At 43.2% G+C, this 14,735-nt stretch overlaps 1 protein-coding gene across 6 annotated transcripts in view; it reads right to left on the bottom strand.

The window, feature by feature from the left end:
• LOC126457105 (long-chain-fatty-acid--CoA ligase 4) overlaps positions 1–14,735 on the bottom strand; it is a 284,484-nt gene that overhangs the window by 9,691 nt on the left and 260,058 nt on the right. For all 6 annotated transcript variants that reach the window (XM_050093146.1, XM_050093150.1, XM_050093147.1 and 3 more), the window contains 4 exons: positions 7,433–7,630; positions 7,198–7,334; positions 6,974–7,113; positions 3,540–3,712 (listed from right to left, as the gene is read on the bottom strand). In XM_050093146.1, the coding sequence (XP_049949103.1) occupies positions 3,540–3,712; positions 6,974–7,113; positions 7,198–7,334; positions 7,433–7,630 (648 nt within the window). The remainder of the gene's footprint in view (positions 1–3,539; positions 3,713–6,973; positions 7,114–7,197; positions 7,335–7,432; positions 7,631–14,735) is intronic.

The raw sequence follows: 14,735 nt of genomic DNA, 5'->3' as shown, positions 1-14,735 counted from the left end.
TGGGTTGCTACCTCCCGGGTAGTCCGAGGAGAGGCGAGGACAGTACTGTATTTCCCCGCTGCGAGCAGCATGGGCTTCCTACTAGCCAATAGCTTGCGAGCAGCCGAGGTGGACACTTTCTCTTTGACCCGAATTTCTTGGATACAGCGTTCTTTCTTGTAGACAGGACAGTCGCGGGAGGATGCGGCATGGTCACCCTGACAGTTCACACAACGAGGAGACGGAGGTGGACAGTCACCCTCATGGGTATCCCTGCCACAAGTGACACATTTAGCCGCATTGGAACAAGACTGTCGAGTGTGATTGAAACGCTGACACTGGTAGCAGCGCGTAGGTGTCGGGACATAGGGGCGAACAGAAATAACCTCGTAGCCCGCCTTGATGCGCGATGGCAGCTTAACACTATCGAAGGTCAAGAAAATTGTCCGGGTCGGTACAAGGTCATTGTTGACCTTTTTCATGACCCTATGGACAGCCGTCACGCCCTGCTCAGCGAGGAATGATTGAAGCTCCTCGTCAGTCAATCCGTCGAGGGAGCTAGTATAGACTACACCACGAGACGAATTCAAAGTTCGGTGGGCCTCCACCCGGACAGGGAACGTGTACAGGAGGGTGGCCCGAAGCAGTTTTTGTGCCTGAAAGGCACTCTCAGTTTCTAGTAATAAGGTGCCGTTACGCAACCTGGTACAAGATTTGACAGATCCGGCTATGGCATCTACGCCCTTCTGAATAACGAAAGGGTTGACAGAGGAAAAATCCTTTCCGTCCTCAGATCGAGAAACTACGAGGAACTGTGGGGCAGGCGGTAGTACGTTTGTCACTGTTGGCTGGTCACGTTTCCGTTTGTGGGTCGAAGTCGAAAGAGATGGAGTAGAATCCATTGCGGAGGAATCCCCCATGATTGCTAGCGTCTCCGATGGCGCGCTCCTTCCTTGTGGGGACCCTCTCAGAGGGCACTCCCGCCTTAGGTGAATGTTTACACCTCAGGTCACACCTCCCGAGAAACAGACGGAGGGACCAATCGGCATGGTCAGAAGGTTTCAGCTCAGGCGATCACCCCTCCCCGGGCCTGGCCTTTACCAGGGGGTACGCGCGTGCCTTACATGTCTACCCAGGGCGGGGACTTACGCGTTACCCCGTCACCGGCTACGCGTGCGAACGCGTGGGTCGGCCTTCAGGCACACACAGGGAGGAAGGAAGAAGAGGAAAAAGAAGAGAGAGAGGGAGAAAGAGGACAGACTGTCTCAAACGCCGAGGCGGAGACCAGAGAAGGCAAGGAGAAAAAGGCAATGAGAAGGCAAGGAGTAAAAGGCAATGAGAAGGCAAGGAGAAAAAGGCAATGAGAAGGCAAGGAGAAAAAGGCAATGAGAAGGCAAGGAGAAAAAGGCAATGAGAAGGCAAGGAGAAAAAGGCAATGAGAAGGCAAGGAGAAAAAGGCAATGAGAAGGCAAGGAGAAAAAGGCAATGAGAAGGCAAGGAGAAAAAGGCAATGAGAAGGCAAGGAGAAAAAGGCAATGAGAAGGCAAGGAGAAGTCAAGGGAAAGAGTAAGGAAGACAGTGAGGTCGAGAAGAGCAAAGAAAGGAACCAACAAAAGGAAGGAAGAAACGAGAAGTGAAAAACCAAAAAGACCACGATGATAGGTCGTGGAACCGTCTGTTTCCGGACGCAGGCGCTAACTACCCCCGTGAGGGGGATGGACTCCTTTTAGTCGCCTCTTACGACAGGCAGGAATACCGCGGGCCTATTCTAATCCCCGGACCCGCACGGGGGTGCTGCACGGTGTGGGACCCTTACCAGATAGGATTGACAGAGGACATGGAAAAGTACGAAGGGTAGCTCATTTCGTGTTATCGCACAATAGGTGTGAGTTTCACTGATATGATATGTGAGCCGGGGTGGCAGTCACTGAAACAAAGGCAGTTTTCTTTGTGCCGAGTTCAATCACCAACTTTCTCTTCCGAATGCGTCAATAGGGAGAAATGATCATCATAATGAACTAAGAGAAATCAGAGCTCGAACGGAAAGATTTAGGTGTTCCTTTTTCCCACGCACCATTCAAGAGTGGAATGGTAGAGAAGCAGTATGAAAATGGTTCGATGAACCCTCTGACAGCTACTTAAGTGTAAATTGCAGAGTAACCATGTAGATGTAGAAAGTGCTTGGTGGTAGAATGAACATAAATTTAGCTGTGGAGAACATAAGAGTCAGATTTATTACATTATTACCTGTGAAGGAGATCACTAGAGATTTTTTTTCTATTTTTGTTACTCAAGCTGCTGCCCAATTGGAGTAACAGAAAAGTTTGCATTTTCTTTCAAAGAAACCGCAGGGTTAATTGTGAACTCTCAAACATGGTCAAATTGCAGTGGAAATCTTTACAATGTAAGAGTTTTGCATAGTGAAAAATCTCCCACAAATGTTCACCCCATGTTCTAAAGTGAGTCCAAGAATCACTTCCCAATGCTTGTCTCATGAAAGCAATGATAAAAATAGACACTTGAGCTAGTACAGAAGGAGGGTTCTGTCAGTTCTTTCTCTGCAAAACAGTGGATAGTGATATACAAACAGAGGTAGAAATGGTGAAAGGGAAGAGAAAAAAATGGCATTTTTAAACCAAGATATTCCATTTTGGAACATTTTTGATAATGTAAAGTGTTGGCACAAAGTTTTGAACTGAAAATTTCAAAAATGACCCATTTAGTGTGGAAATAGAACTAACCAAGCTTAGAGCACCTAAGCATAGAGCAGAAACTAACTTTAACAATATGGCAATAAGAGAAATTGGGGGAGCAGCTGGAATGATTGAAACCATTAACCATTTCTTTTGAAAATTCATCTTTAGCATCTCATGTAAATCTAGTTGCTGAATTGATTGATGAGGATTAGCAGAGTCGACATATGTCTTCATGAACTTCAGTTTGATAAAGATTTTTATGTCAAGAGCACAAGCCATAAGATAGAAATATATTTTATTTCTAAATACAATTTGAGATCTGAAACATTAAAGGTAGCTTATATGACTGCATGTCATTACAGCAACACGTCAACGTTATATCTTCTCCCAGGCCTATTGCTGCTCAACAGTTTTTCATTTGTATTCCAGCCAGGGTGTTCCATACCTCATTGGAGTTTGAATAGTAACATTATGTTGAGGGACCTGTTTTCCTCTTTCAATGTGTCAACATTTAAGAAAATCACTCACTTTTTATAAGATGTAAAATTAGACAATTCAAGCATCAATTGGCTATCTGTCACATGGAATTCATCTGGCAATTTATTTTTCCCTTCCACTTTAAGAGTATGATCACCACTCCAGTTCACACATGCATCCTTATATGGCCCACTCATTTTTTGTACGAAATACTTGCAATCCCTTTGGGTTGATGGCTTTATATGGGATCTTCTGGCACATGAAATGTTAAGAGCATGCAGACATTTCTAGTACAGCAACTAAGTACATTAACTGAAAATTCACACTTTTGAATGGCACAACAAACATTAACAGGCTAAAGGTAACTTCAGATGTTTTACAACTTACCATCCATAACTGTAGCAGCTGAGCAGGTTTCTGTAAGTCCATAACCTTGAATGACTTTCACACACAGGCAAAATTTTATGAGTTCATGAGTGTCAGGAGAGAGGGGGGCACCACCACTCATTATCATACGAACTCTACCTCCAAGTAGTTCCCTTGGTTTCCTGAACACCAACCTGAGAAATAAAGTTTTATTAAACTTTCCTGACAGCCTACAAACGAAAGTTTATTTGTAAAATCAACAGCCAACTTTTTTGTAGCGTGGCAACTCTCATGAATTTAAGGTTCTGCCAAGCTGACTCTTTAATAAATTTTTACAAAATTATTACTCATTTTAGTGGACCATTTTAGAATTTCAGATACATTCAAACACAGTAAAGTGAGCTCCAACTTATATTTGGTAGCAAAATTTTTTGCAAGATATTTATCAACATCCATTTCATAACCTTTTCCCAATTATCAGAACTAGTATGAGACCATTCACAGCCAACTGAATGCTTGGTGAACAGTCTATGGAAATTTATTAATAATTTAACGATTTCACACCGAGTCATCGAACAGTGGCCAATTTGGTAAGGTCTATACTACTTTGACTCAAATTTCTGCAGAATCTCTGATTGGTCAAGACCCAAAATTTCATAAAAATTTCTCTTTTCTGTAAATTTGCCACACAAGGTTTACAACCTATGAATTTTGAGCCTTTTGTAATTTTATCTTCCTCAAAAGGATAACTGAAAAACCCGAGCATGTCGACAACTTAATGCGACTGTACAAATTTCAACAGATCTATTATAATTACCTTTGCAATCATGTAAATACTTTTCCTGTGGTGAGAACTACATGGGTAAATGGTCGCTTTTTAACACAGCAATGAGCAATAGTGGGCAACTATGTATCCCTTTAAATGCATTTCTCACCAAGAAGTCTTCAGATACCAGTAATCCTTTTCAGAGTGATATTATACTACTATCAAAGCTTCTTTTCAAAGCGAAACTGAAGCTTTACAATTTAACAACAGTTATTTATATTGTTAAATTGTGCATTTGCATTGATGGATACATTTTATTTTTTCAGTTAACCAATTCATGTTTATTATAATGTTAGTTATCATTAACTGGATGGTGAAATTCATACAAGGAAGGCCAATTACAAATGTTACAGGTGGATTATTTATTGGTAGTTTCCTCCAGATATGTTTTTGCTACTAACAGATTTTGTTGTGTCATTTCACCTATTTACATAATTTTGGTGCAGGGTTTTCAAGCATAAGGCGGGAGAGCTATTTGCCCAAGAAATTGCACAAAAATCTTAATCAAGGGTGGTAAAGAACACATTTCAGATAATTAACAGCTTTTAGAGCAATTTAACTTGGCAGAAAGAGCGACTGGACAAATCACAAATTAAGTAGTAACATTACCAAAGACCCAGAAGTGAAAGGAAAAGACAAAGTCCTGATAACTCATTTTTCAAGAAAGGAAATGCTCAAGGCAAAGACAACTTTCACACCAACAGTTGATGCTGGTACTACCAACATTGTGTTTCAGACAGATGACAGGCTCTGAGGTCCACAACTGTTTCGTGTACCCACAATATTTCAAGGCAACTATGTGGTATCAGGTGGTTACAGCTGTTATTGCTGGTAAGTAGCAACTGTCAGTGTCCACACAGCTAGTCTGTTATGGAGACCCCATTTGAAAGTTGAGTATGTGCAACAGCACATAGCTGAATCTCTGAATATATTACCAAGAGCAAAACTGGCCTTTTGTACAGGTACCAGATTACCTGTGCTGCTACTGTCATTGAGTATCACTGGCTAGGATCCAAACAAAAATTCTTAGATGGCTCTCAACATGTTGCTGTTTAATTTTCATCCTATTCTTTTTTTTCCTCTATATCCAATGGTGGGCATGGCTCCAGGCTGGACATAACCAACCCTGAATGCCTTTTTAAAGTTATTCACTGAGCAAACATGCCTTTCTTATCACACCCCCAGAAAGACAAGACTGCAAATTTAATCCTTGTTTAGTCAACTACTGCAGATTTATCTGGTTGAATCTGATGTAGATGATAGTGTTCATCAAAATGGTCTTTGATAGACACAATAGGCCAATATACAGCATTCCACACGAGGAATCCCTTTTACCATGTTTCAGGCCAAGATCATCTGACAGGTTATAACAAATTCATTAGCAAAAGGAGGAATTTTGGATCTTGTGAAACATTTGTGTATATGGTTGAGGACTACACTTTTGGACTGGAACCTATCATGAAATTAAATGAAATTATTGTTTTAACATATTGTTGAGGTCATTGCAAATCCAACAAGCTTCATTTGGGAAGTAGTCTTCTTTCAAAGTAATCTTCCCAGCATTTGCTTTTAGGAATTTATGAAAATCATCATCAACCTAAATCAACTGCAAGACAGAGCTTTGGCTGCCAGCATCTTGATTGAGTTTTAGTGTCTAACCATAGCATCATATCACTGCTTTTACTCCCAAAATATGTGATTTCTGTGATAATCCCACAGTGTTTCTCAGTTTTTTGTTTTATGTCCAAAATGTGCAAGATCGATTTGTTTCCAGTTGAGGCATTTAAGTATTAATGTAAAATTTACTTCACATTGGAGACCAAGACCTCTAGAAGCTCTGAATTGGCAGGCATTATTAGTATGCACTATTACTTTTAACTGTTTCCAGCATGATCACAGCATAGCCCCAACTGCATATTCTGAAAGACCAGCACTAACTGCTATTGTCTCTTGATATAACTGGTTCTTTAATATATTTAGTAAATGTGAGATAACTAAATCATGTGAAGCAGTATGCCCTTTTCAACATTTTAACAAATTTACCTAGCCAGTTGTAATGGCACACACAGGCTAACAAAGAATTCAACTGAAGCATTAGCTTTCTCTACTTGCACAAATAATTGCCAGAGGTGACAGGAACAATAGGTGACAAAATATTCTAGGAGTGACTGAAGATTAAACTCTAAACCTTTCAAGTTTTGGTCCAGTACTTAGCTGTACTTAACACTATCATCAAAAAGACAAACAAAACTGGAAACTTTACCAGTTTTCAGATGAACCAATACATGGCTCGGAGCACTATGAGACTTAACAGCTATGGTCATCAGTCCCCTAGAACTTAGAACTACTTAAACCTAACTAACCTAAGGACATCACGCAACACCCAGTCATCACGAGGCAGAGAAAATCCCTGACCCCGCTGGGAATCGAACCCGGGAACCCGGGCGTGGGAAGCGAGAACGCTACCACACGACCACGAGCTGCGGACTTTTACATACATTGTCAATGTTAAATATCTAATATGTACTAGCACTTTGTTACTAATTTTTTACAGCATTATTATTCAAGTGGTTTACAGGCTCTTTAAAACTGTTAAAACTACCTATTTACTCCAGACAAAATGTAGTACCTGTTAATCAAAGGTGTGTCAAAACCTCTTCTCATCCAGGTTTTTCTGTAGTTGAAAGCAAATGTAAATAGAGCTCTTTGGAATGCACCACTTTTTGTAACTTTGTCACCTATTCCTTTGGAAATACGATCCAGAATGAGCTGAAATCAATTCAAAAGTTTTATTTAAGATTGTGTTCCTAGTATATTTAGTGTGTACTGCAAGTAGAAGACTAGTATACTTACAGGTACACTAGATAAACATGTTGGCCGTAGAACAGAAGCATCTCCTTTTGTTCCTCTTTTTATTTTACTCGATGTGTCAATCATTGTTAATGGTGTCGAGTATCCAATAGGTACCCCACACAGCAAGCACACCGACTCTGGAAAAAAATAAAAAAAATAAAAATAATAATAATAATAATAATAAACATGACAATTTCTTTAATAACTAAAATAGATTTGGCGCAAATTTGCTTACCAACAAGAAGTTCAAAGACGTGAGCAAGGGGAAGGTAACCTAAAAACACATCAGCATCTGTAATTTTAACAGCGTCTGAATATGCCTTCAGTGTGCTCATCATATTTCTGTGTGTCAGTAAGACTCCCTTGGGTACACCAGTTGAGCCACTTGTGTACATGATTATTGCAATGTCGTCAGGCGTTGGTGATACTCCACCTGTTGGAAATTAAGTGTTCACAAGATTACTGGATGTACTGATTATTTGAAATCTAGACAGTCTTAAGTTTATAACCATGATCGCAATCTTAGATGAAATCTAAAACTGATAATTTCAAGCATAAATTCTTCCAAATCAAAAATGTACGAAGCTTTATTTTTAAGTGCACTTTTACCACTACATTTGTCTGATAGTGATGAACCATTGTGACACTACATAATTTGGGAGAACCCTGCAGATTTAAGGGTTGTGTTTACATCAACAGTATCTACATTAAACAATCAGAATTTTTACAAAAACCAATGTATTTCTTCATCTTTATATCTACTCTGCGAGCCACTTAATAGTGAATGACTGACTTCCGAGATTGTTCTATTTAATTCACATATTGAGCAATAAAAATGTGACTCCTACATATGCCCTAATCTTATTTCATCCTCATGATCCCCAAGTGATATCTAGGGCAGTAGCAGCAGAATTATTGCACCTATTTCTTTAAATACTGGTCATTTAAGTTCATAGACTTATTTCACAAGAACAAGGTCACCTTTCTTCCTACCACCACCAAATATTCACCAAACATCTTTTGTAAGGACTGCACCAACCTGTTGTGCAGACATGTCTGAATTCTTTGCTGTCATGACAGCATAGGGGATCACAATCCCACAGCTGTATTGTTGAATTAAGTGTACAAGCTATTTCTTTTAAATGCATTTTAGTTCCCCTGACTCCTTCCAACAAATTAAAGTCTTACATTCACATTCTCCTCTAAGATTGTGAAACCACTTGTTAGAATTACCACTAACATTTGAATGACGTGACATGCTTCAGAAAATACTTACTCACTCACTCTCTCTCTCTCTCTCTCTCTCTCTCTCTCTCTCTCTCTCTCTAATTACATTAAATGATGGAAATTCTGTCCAAGTCTTTTGTGCCTTTGTCATTGTGTAACAACCCTTTTCTGAAGTAGCATCAGCTAACAATTTGACAGTTGCACTGCTGAAATCCAGTTGTATGGCACAATTCCAAATTTTTTGAATACAGGGAAGGATTCAAAGTCTAGACAAAGCACTATTATAGTGTTTCAGAGGAACACGCTAAATCCATTTTCTGCACTAAAATCTATTTCAAATCACAGACTCATTTTACATATCTAAATTTTCCAAATGTCATTACAAAGGACAAACTTTGATGACTTGTTGAATTTTCTGCCAAGTAGTTCAGTGTCTGGAACCACAGTCAAGAGAGGAATTTGTGTGAAATGAACTACTGACATCCATTTCACACTGACTTAAAGAGGTGCATTTGGAGAATACAAACTAAACCAAAAAATATACACCACCTAAGGGTACAATTACATTGCAGTTTTAAGTCAATCCAAGTCTTCAAGATTTTAATGATGACATGTGTTACACTGAGGTCACAGAAGTCATGGGATAGTAATGTGCACATATACAGATGACAGTAGTATCACATATGCAAAGTATGGAAAGACACTGTACTGGCAGAGCTGTCATTTGTGCTCAGGTGATTCGTATGAAAAGGTTGAAAGACAGCTAAAAAACAGGGACTGAGAACAATCCATAGAATATGCCATATAGAAACGGAGGTCCTGAACTAGAGACTACATGTCCTTTGCCATATTGCTATGACAGATCGCCAGTAAAATGTCATCGACAGCTCGTGTGTCATTCACTAAATCAGCCAGTAGCTCAGACTGCAAACATAAATGAGAATTTAAGTGGTTAAAGGGCATTCCCTCAGGAAATGAACTGTCAGAGGTTTTTCTTTTTTTGTGGGGTTTAAGGGCACTCAACTACTGAGGTCATTAGTGCCCAGTCACTGTTGTTAGAGCACATGGAATCTAGTAAAACTCAAGGGGAGGGAGGGGGGGGGGGACACACCAGAAAGACCTGACAAAGATGCAGATAAAATAAGAAAAAAGGTTAGATGTCTGGACAAGCCAGTCAAAGTTATAAAACGCAGAACACTAGCAGCTGCCCGAGCGTCATCAGCTAAAATATCCGGTACAGTAGGTGGCAGGGACAGGACAACACGAGATTGACTAAAGCGGGGACACGACAATAAAACATGGCGCACTGTTAATGCCTGACCACAAGGGCACTGCAGGGCTGGGTCACGGGAGAGCAGGTAGCGGTGGCTAAACCGGCAATGCCCAATCCGCAACCTGGTCAGAAGGACCTCCTCTCGCCAAGACGGTCGGGAGGAGGTTGTCCAAGCAGTTGGGAGCGGTTTTACTGCCCGGAGCTTGTTTCCTTGGAGGAATGACCAAGCATCCCACCACAACGACACAAGCCTCTTACATACATCCCCACGAACGTCAGATGACGGGACACAATGGGAGGCTGGCCGAGGCAGGAGGACTGCAGCCTTGGCTGCAGCATCTGCAGCCTCATTCCCAGGCACTCCTACATGTCCGGGAACCCACAGAAAGCTGACAGGAGAACCATTATCAGCGAAAGAATGGAGGGACTGCTGTATCCGTTGAATCAAGGGATGGACCGGATAGGGAGCTCCAAGGCTCTGAAGAGCACTGAGTGAATCAGAGCAGAGTACATACAATGAATGGCGGTGGCGGCGGGCATACTGAACGGCCTGATGGAGAGCAAAAAGCTCGGCCGTAAAGCTGGAACATTGGTCGAGGAGCCGGTATTTAAAGGTGGCGGCCCCGACGACAAAGGCACAGCCGACACCATCATCAGTTTTGGAGCCATCGGTGTAAATAAAGGTGTGACCGGCAAGTCGAGCACGAAGTTCGACAAACCGTGAGCAATACACTGCAGCCGGAGTACCCTCCTTCGGGAGTGAGCTGAGGTCGAGATAAAGATGAACCGCAGCCTGGAGCCAAGGTGGTGTCGGGTTCTCACCCTCTCTGAAGGTGGTAGGGAGGGCAAAATCCAATTGTTGAAGCAGGCAACGGAAGCGGACTCCGGGGGGCAGCAGGGCAGACATATACAACCCGTACTGACGGTCGAGAGAATCGGCGAAGAAGGACTGGTAAGAGGGGTGGTCGGGCATAGACAACAGCCGGCAGGCATACCGACACAGCAGTACGTCGCGCCGGTAGGTCAATGGTAACTCGGCAGCTTCAGCATAAAGACTCTCGACAGGACTAGTGTAAAAGGCTCCGGTCGCAAGACGTAACCCCCGATGGTGGATGGAGTTGAGACGGCGTAAGAGGGATAGACGAGTAGACGAAGCTCCCATAATCCAGCTTCGATCGGACTATGAACCGATACAAGCGAAGCAGGACAGAGCGATCCGCTCCCCAAGATGAACCGCTAAGAACTCTGAGGACATTAAGTGAACGTGTACAACGGGCCGCCAAATAAGAGACATGCGGAGACCAACACAGTTTCCTGTCCAATGTGAGCCCTAGAAACTTAGTTGTTTCCACGAATGGGAGAACAACGGGACCGAGATGTAAGGATGGCAGAAGGAATGCTTTATATCGCCAAAAGGTGATACAAACCGTCTTCTCTTCAGAGAACCAGAAGCCATTTGCCACGCTACATGAGTATAGGCTGTCTAGACAACGCTGAAGGCAGCGCTCCAGGAGGCATGTTCTCTGGGCACTGCAGTAGACCGCGAAGTCATCGACAGAGAGAGAGCCTGAGACATTAGGTGGAATACAATCCATAATTGGATTGATTGCGATGGCAAAAAGGGCTACGCTCAAGACGGAGCCCTGAGGCACTCCGTTCTCCTGGAGGAAGACGTCGGACAATACAGAACCCACACGTACCCTAAACTTTCGATCCGTTAAAAAGGAATCAATAAAAAGGGGCAGGCGACCGCGTAGGCCCCACCTGTGCATAGTGCGGAGGATACCTCCTCTCCAACAGGTATCATAAGCCTTCTCCAAATCGAACAACACTGCTACCGTTTGGCGCCTTCGCAAAAAGTTGTTCATGATGAATGTCGACAAGGTCACAAGGTGGTCAACAGCGGAGCGGAGGCGACGAAAGCCGCATTGGACATTGGTAAGTAGCCGTCGAGATTCAAGAATCCAAACTAACCGAGCATGAACCATGCACTCCGTCACCTTGCAGACACAGCTTGTAAGAGAAATGGGGCAGTAACTAGAAGGAAGGTGTCTATCCTTCCCGGGTTTGGGTATAGGAACAATGACGGCATCACGCCAACGCATGGGGACCTGACCTTCGGTCCAGACGCGATTGTAGGTACGAAGAAGGAAGCTTTTGCCCGCCGGAGAAAGGTGTGCCAGCATCTGAACGTGAATGGCATCTGGCTCCGGGGCAGAGGACCGGGACAGTGCAAGCGCACGTTCGAGTTCCCGCATAGTAAATGGGGCATTATAAGTTTCCAGATTCAGCGAGTGGAAGGAAGGTCACCGAGCCTCTTCTGCCTCTTTCCTGGGAAGGAAGGCAGGGTGGTAATGAGCGGAGCTTGAAACCTCCGCGAAAAACCGACCGAAGGCGTTGGAGACAGCCACAGGATCAACGAGGACCCCATTACCTGAGGTCAGGCCAGGTACCGAGGAGTGGGCCTTAATGCCCGACAGCCGGCGCAGGCCACCCCATATGACAGAAGAAACTGTTAAAGGAGCTGGTGAAAGAGGCCCAACAAGCTTTTTTGCTGTCTTTGATGACTCTACGGCATTGCGCTCTGAGTCGTTTGTATCCAATACAATTCGCCAACGTAGGATGGCGGTGAAAGGTGCGTAAAGCACGTCGTCGAGCACCGATAGCGTCTCTACAAGCCTCTTTCCACCAGGGGACAGAAACACGACGTGAAGAAGAGGTAGTACGAGGAATGGAACTTTCGGCAGCATTGATGATAACAGCCGTGAGGTATTCGACCTGACTGTCACAACTGAGAAAATCGTGGTCCGGAAAGGTCGCCAGGGAGGAGTAAAGTCGCCAGTCAGCTTTCGGTATGTTCCAGCTCCAAGGACGTGGGGATGGGGTGTGGTGCAGGAGACGAACGACACAGGGGAAGTGGTCGCTCGAATTGGTGTCAGAAAGGACATACCACTCGAACCGACAGGCGAGAGTATTAGAACAGATCGAGAGGTCCAAGTGGGAGTAGGTATGAGTAGAGCTCGAGAGGAAAGTCAGGGCGCCAGTATTGAGGCAGACAAGATTGAGATGGTTGAAGACATCCGCCAAGAGTGAGCCTTTTTGACAGGATGCAGGAGAGCCCCAAAGGGGATGATGGGCATTGAAGTCGCCAAACAATAAAAACGGCGGGGGAAGCTGAACAGTCAGGTGCATCACAATCATGTACGAAAGGTACTACGGAAACAAAGAAAGCTTCATCATAGGTTTAAGAGTAGTCGAATCATAGCTGATAAGGAAAAGCTGAACGAAGTGAAAAAGAGCGTAAAGAGAGCAATGAGAGAAGCATTCAACGAATTCGAACATAAAACATTGGCAAACAATCTAAACAAGAACCCTAAAAAGTTTTGGTCATATGTAAAATCGGTAAGCGGATCTAAATCCCCTATTCAGTCACTCGTTGACCACGATGGCACCGAAACAAAGGACGACCGAAGAAAGGCAGAAATACTGAATTCAGTGTTCCGAAACTGTTTCACTGCGGAAAATCGTAACACGGTCCCTGACTTCAGCCGTCGCACGGACGCCAAAATGGAAAATATTGAAATAAACGATATCGGAATTGAAAAACAACTGCTATCACTTAGTAGCGGAAAAGCATCCGGACCAGACGAGATACCCTTAAGATTCTACAGTGATTATGCTAAAGAACTTGCCCCCTTTCTATCAGCAATTTATCGTAGATCGCTGGAAGAACGTAAAGTACCTAGCGACTGGAAGAAAGCGCAGGTCGTTCCCATTTTCAAGAAGGGTCATAAATCAGATGCGAATAATTATAGGCCTATTTCGCTTACTTCAATCTGTTGTAGAATAATGGAACATGTTTTGTGTTCTCGTATTATGACGTTCTTAGATAATACAAATCTCCTTCATCATAACCAACATGGATTCCGCAAACAGAGATCATGTGAAACTCAGCTCGCCCTATTTGCCCAAGAAATTCACAGTGCCGTAGACACTGGCGAGCAGATTGATGCCGTATTCCTGGACTTCAGGAAGGCATTTGATACAGTTCCGCACTTACGTTTAGTGAAAAAAATACGAGCTTACGGAATATCGGACCAGGTTTGTGATTGGATTCAGGATTTCCTAGAAGAAAGAACACAACATGTCATTCTTAACGGTTCAAAATCTGCAGATGTAGAGGTAATTTCGGGAGTACCGCAGGGAAGCGTGCTAGGACCTTTATTGTTTACAATATACATCAATGACTTAGTTGACAACATCGGTAGCTCCGTGAGGCTATTTGCAGATGACACGGTTGTCTACAAGAAAGTAGCAACATCAGAAGACTCGTACGTACTCCAGGAGGACCTGCAGAGGATTAATGCATGGTGCGACAGCTGGCAGCTTTCCCTAAACGTAGATAAATGTAATATAATGCGCATACATAGGGGCAGAAATCCATTCCAGTACGATTATGCCATAGGTGGTAAATCATTGGAAGCGGTAACGACCGTAAAATACTTAGGAGTTACTATCCGGAGCGATCTGAAGTGGAATGATCACATAAAACAAATAGTGGGAAAAGCAGGCGCCAGGTTGAGATTCATAGGAAGAATTCTAAGAAAATGTGACTCATCGACGAAAGAAGTAGCTTACAAAACGCTTGTTCGTCCGATTCTTGAGTATTGCTCATCAGTATGGGACCCTTACCAGGTTGGATTAATAGAAGAGATAGACATGATCCAGCGAAAAGCAGCGCGATTCGTCATGGGGACATTTAGTCAGCGCGAGAGCGTTACGGAGATGCTGAACAAGCTCCAGTGGCGGACACTTCAAGAAAGGCGTTACGCAATACGGAGAGGTTTATTATCGAAATTACGAGAGAGCACATTCCGGGAAGAGATGGGCAACATATTACTACCGCCCACATATATCTCGCGTAATGATCACAACGAAAAGATCCGAGAAATTAGAGCAAATACGGAGACTTACAAGCAGTCGTTCTTCCCATGCACAATTCGTGAATGGAACAGGGAAGGGGGGATCAGATAGTGGT

Source organism: Schistocerca serialis, chromosome 2 (assembly GCF_023864345.2).
Source record: "Schistocerca serialis cubense isolate TAMUIC-IGC-003099 chromosome 2, iqSchSeri2.2, whole genome shotgun sequence".
Taxonomy (NCBI): Eukaryota; Metazoa; Arthropoda; class Insecta; order Orthoptera; family Acrididae; genus Schistocerca; species Schistocerca serialis.
The sequence above is the reverse complement of the archived record's forward strand: the minus strand, read 5'-3'. Positions and strand labels throughout refer to the sequence as shown.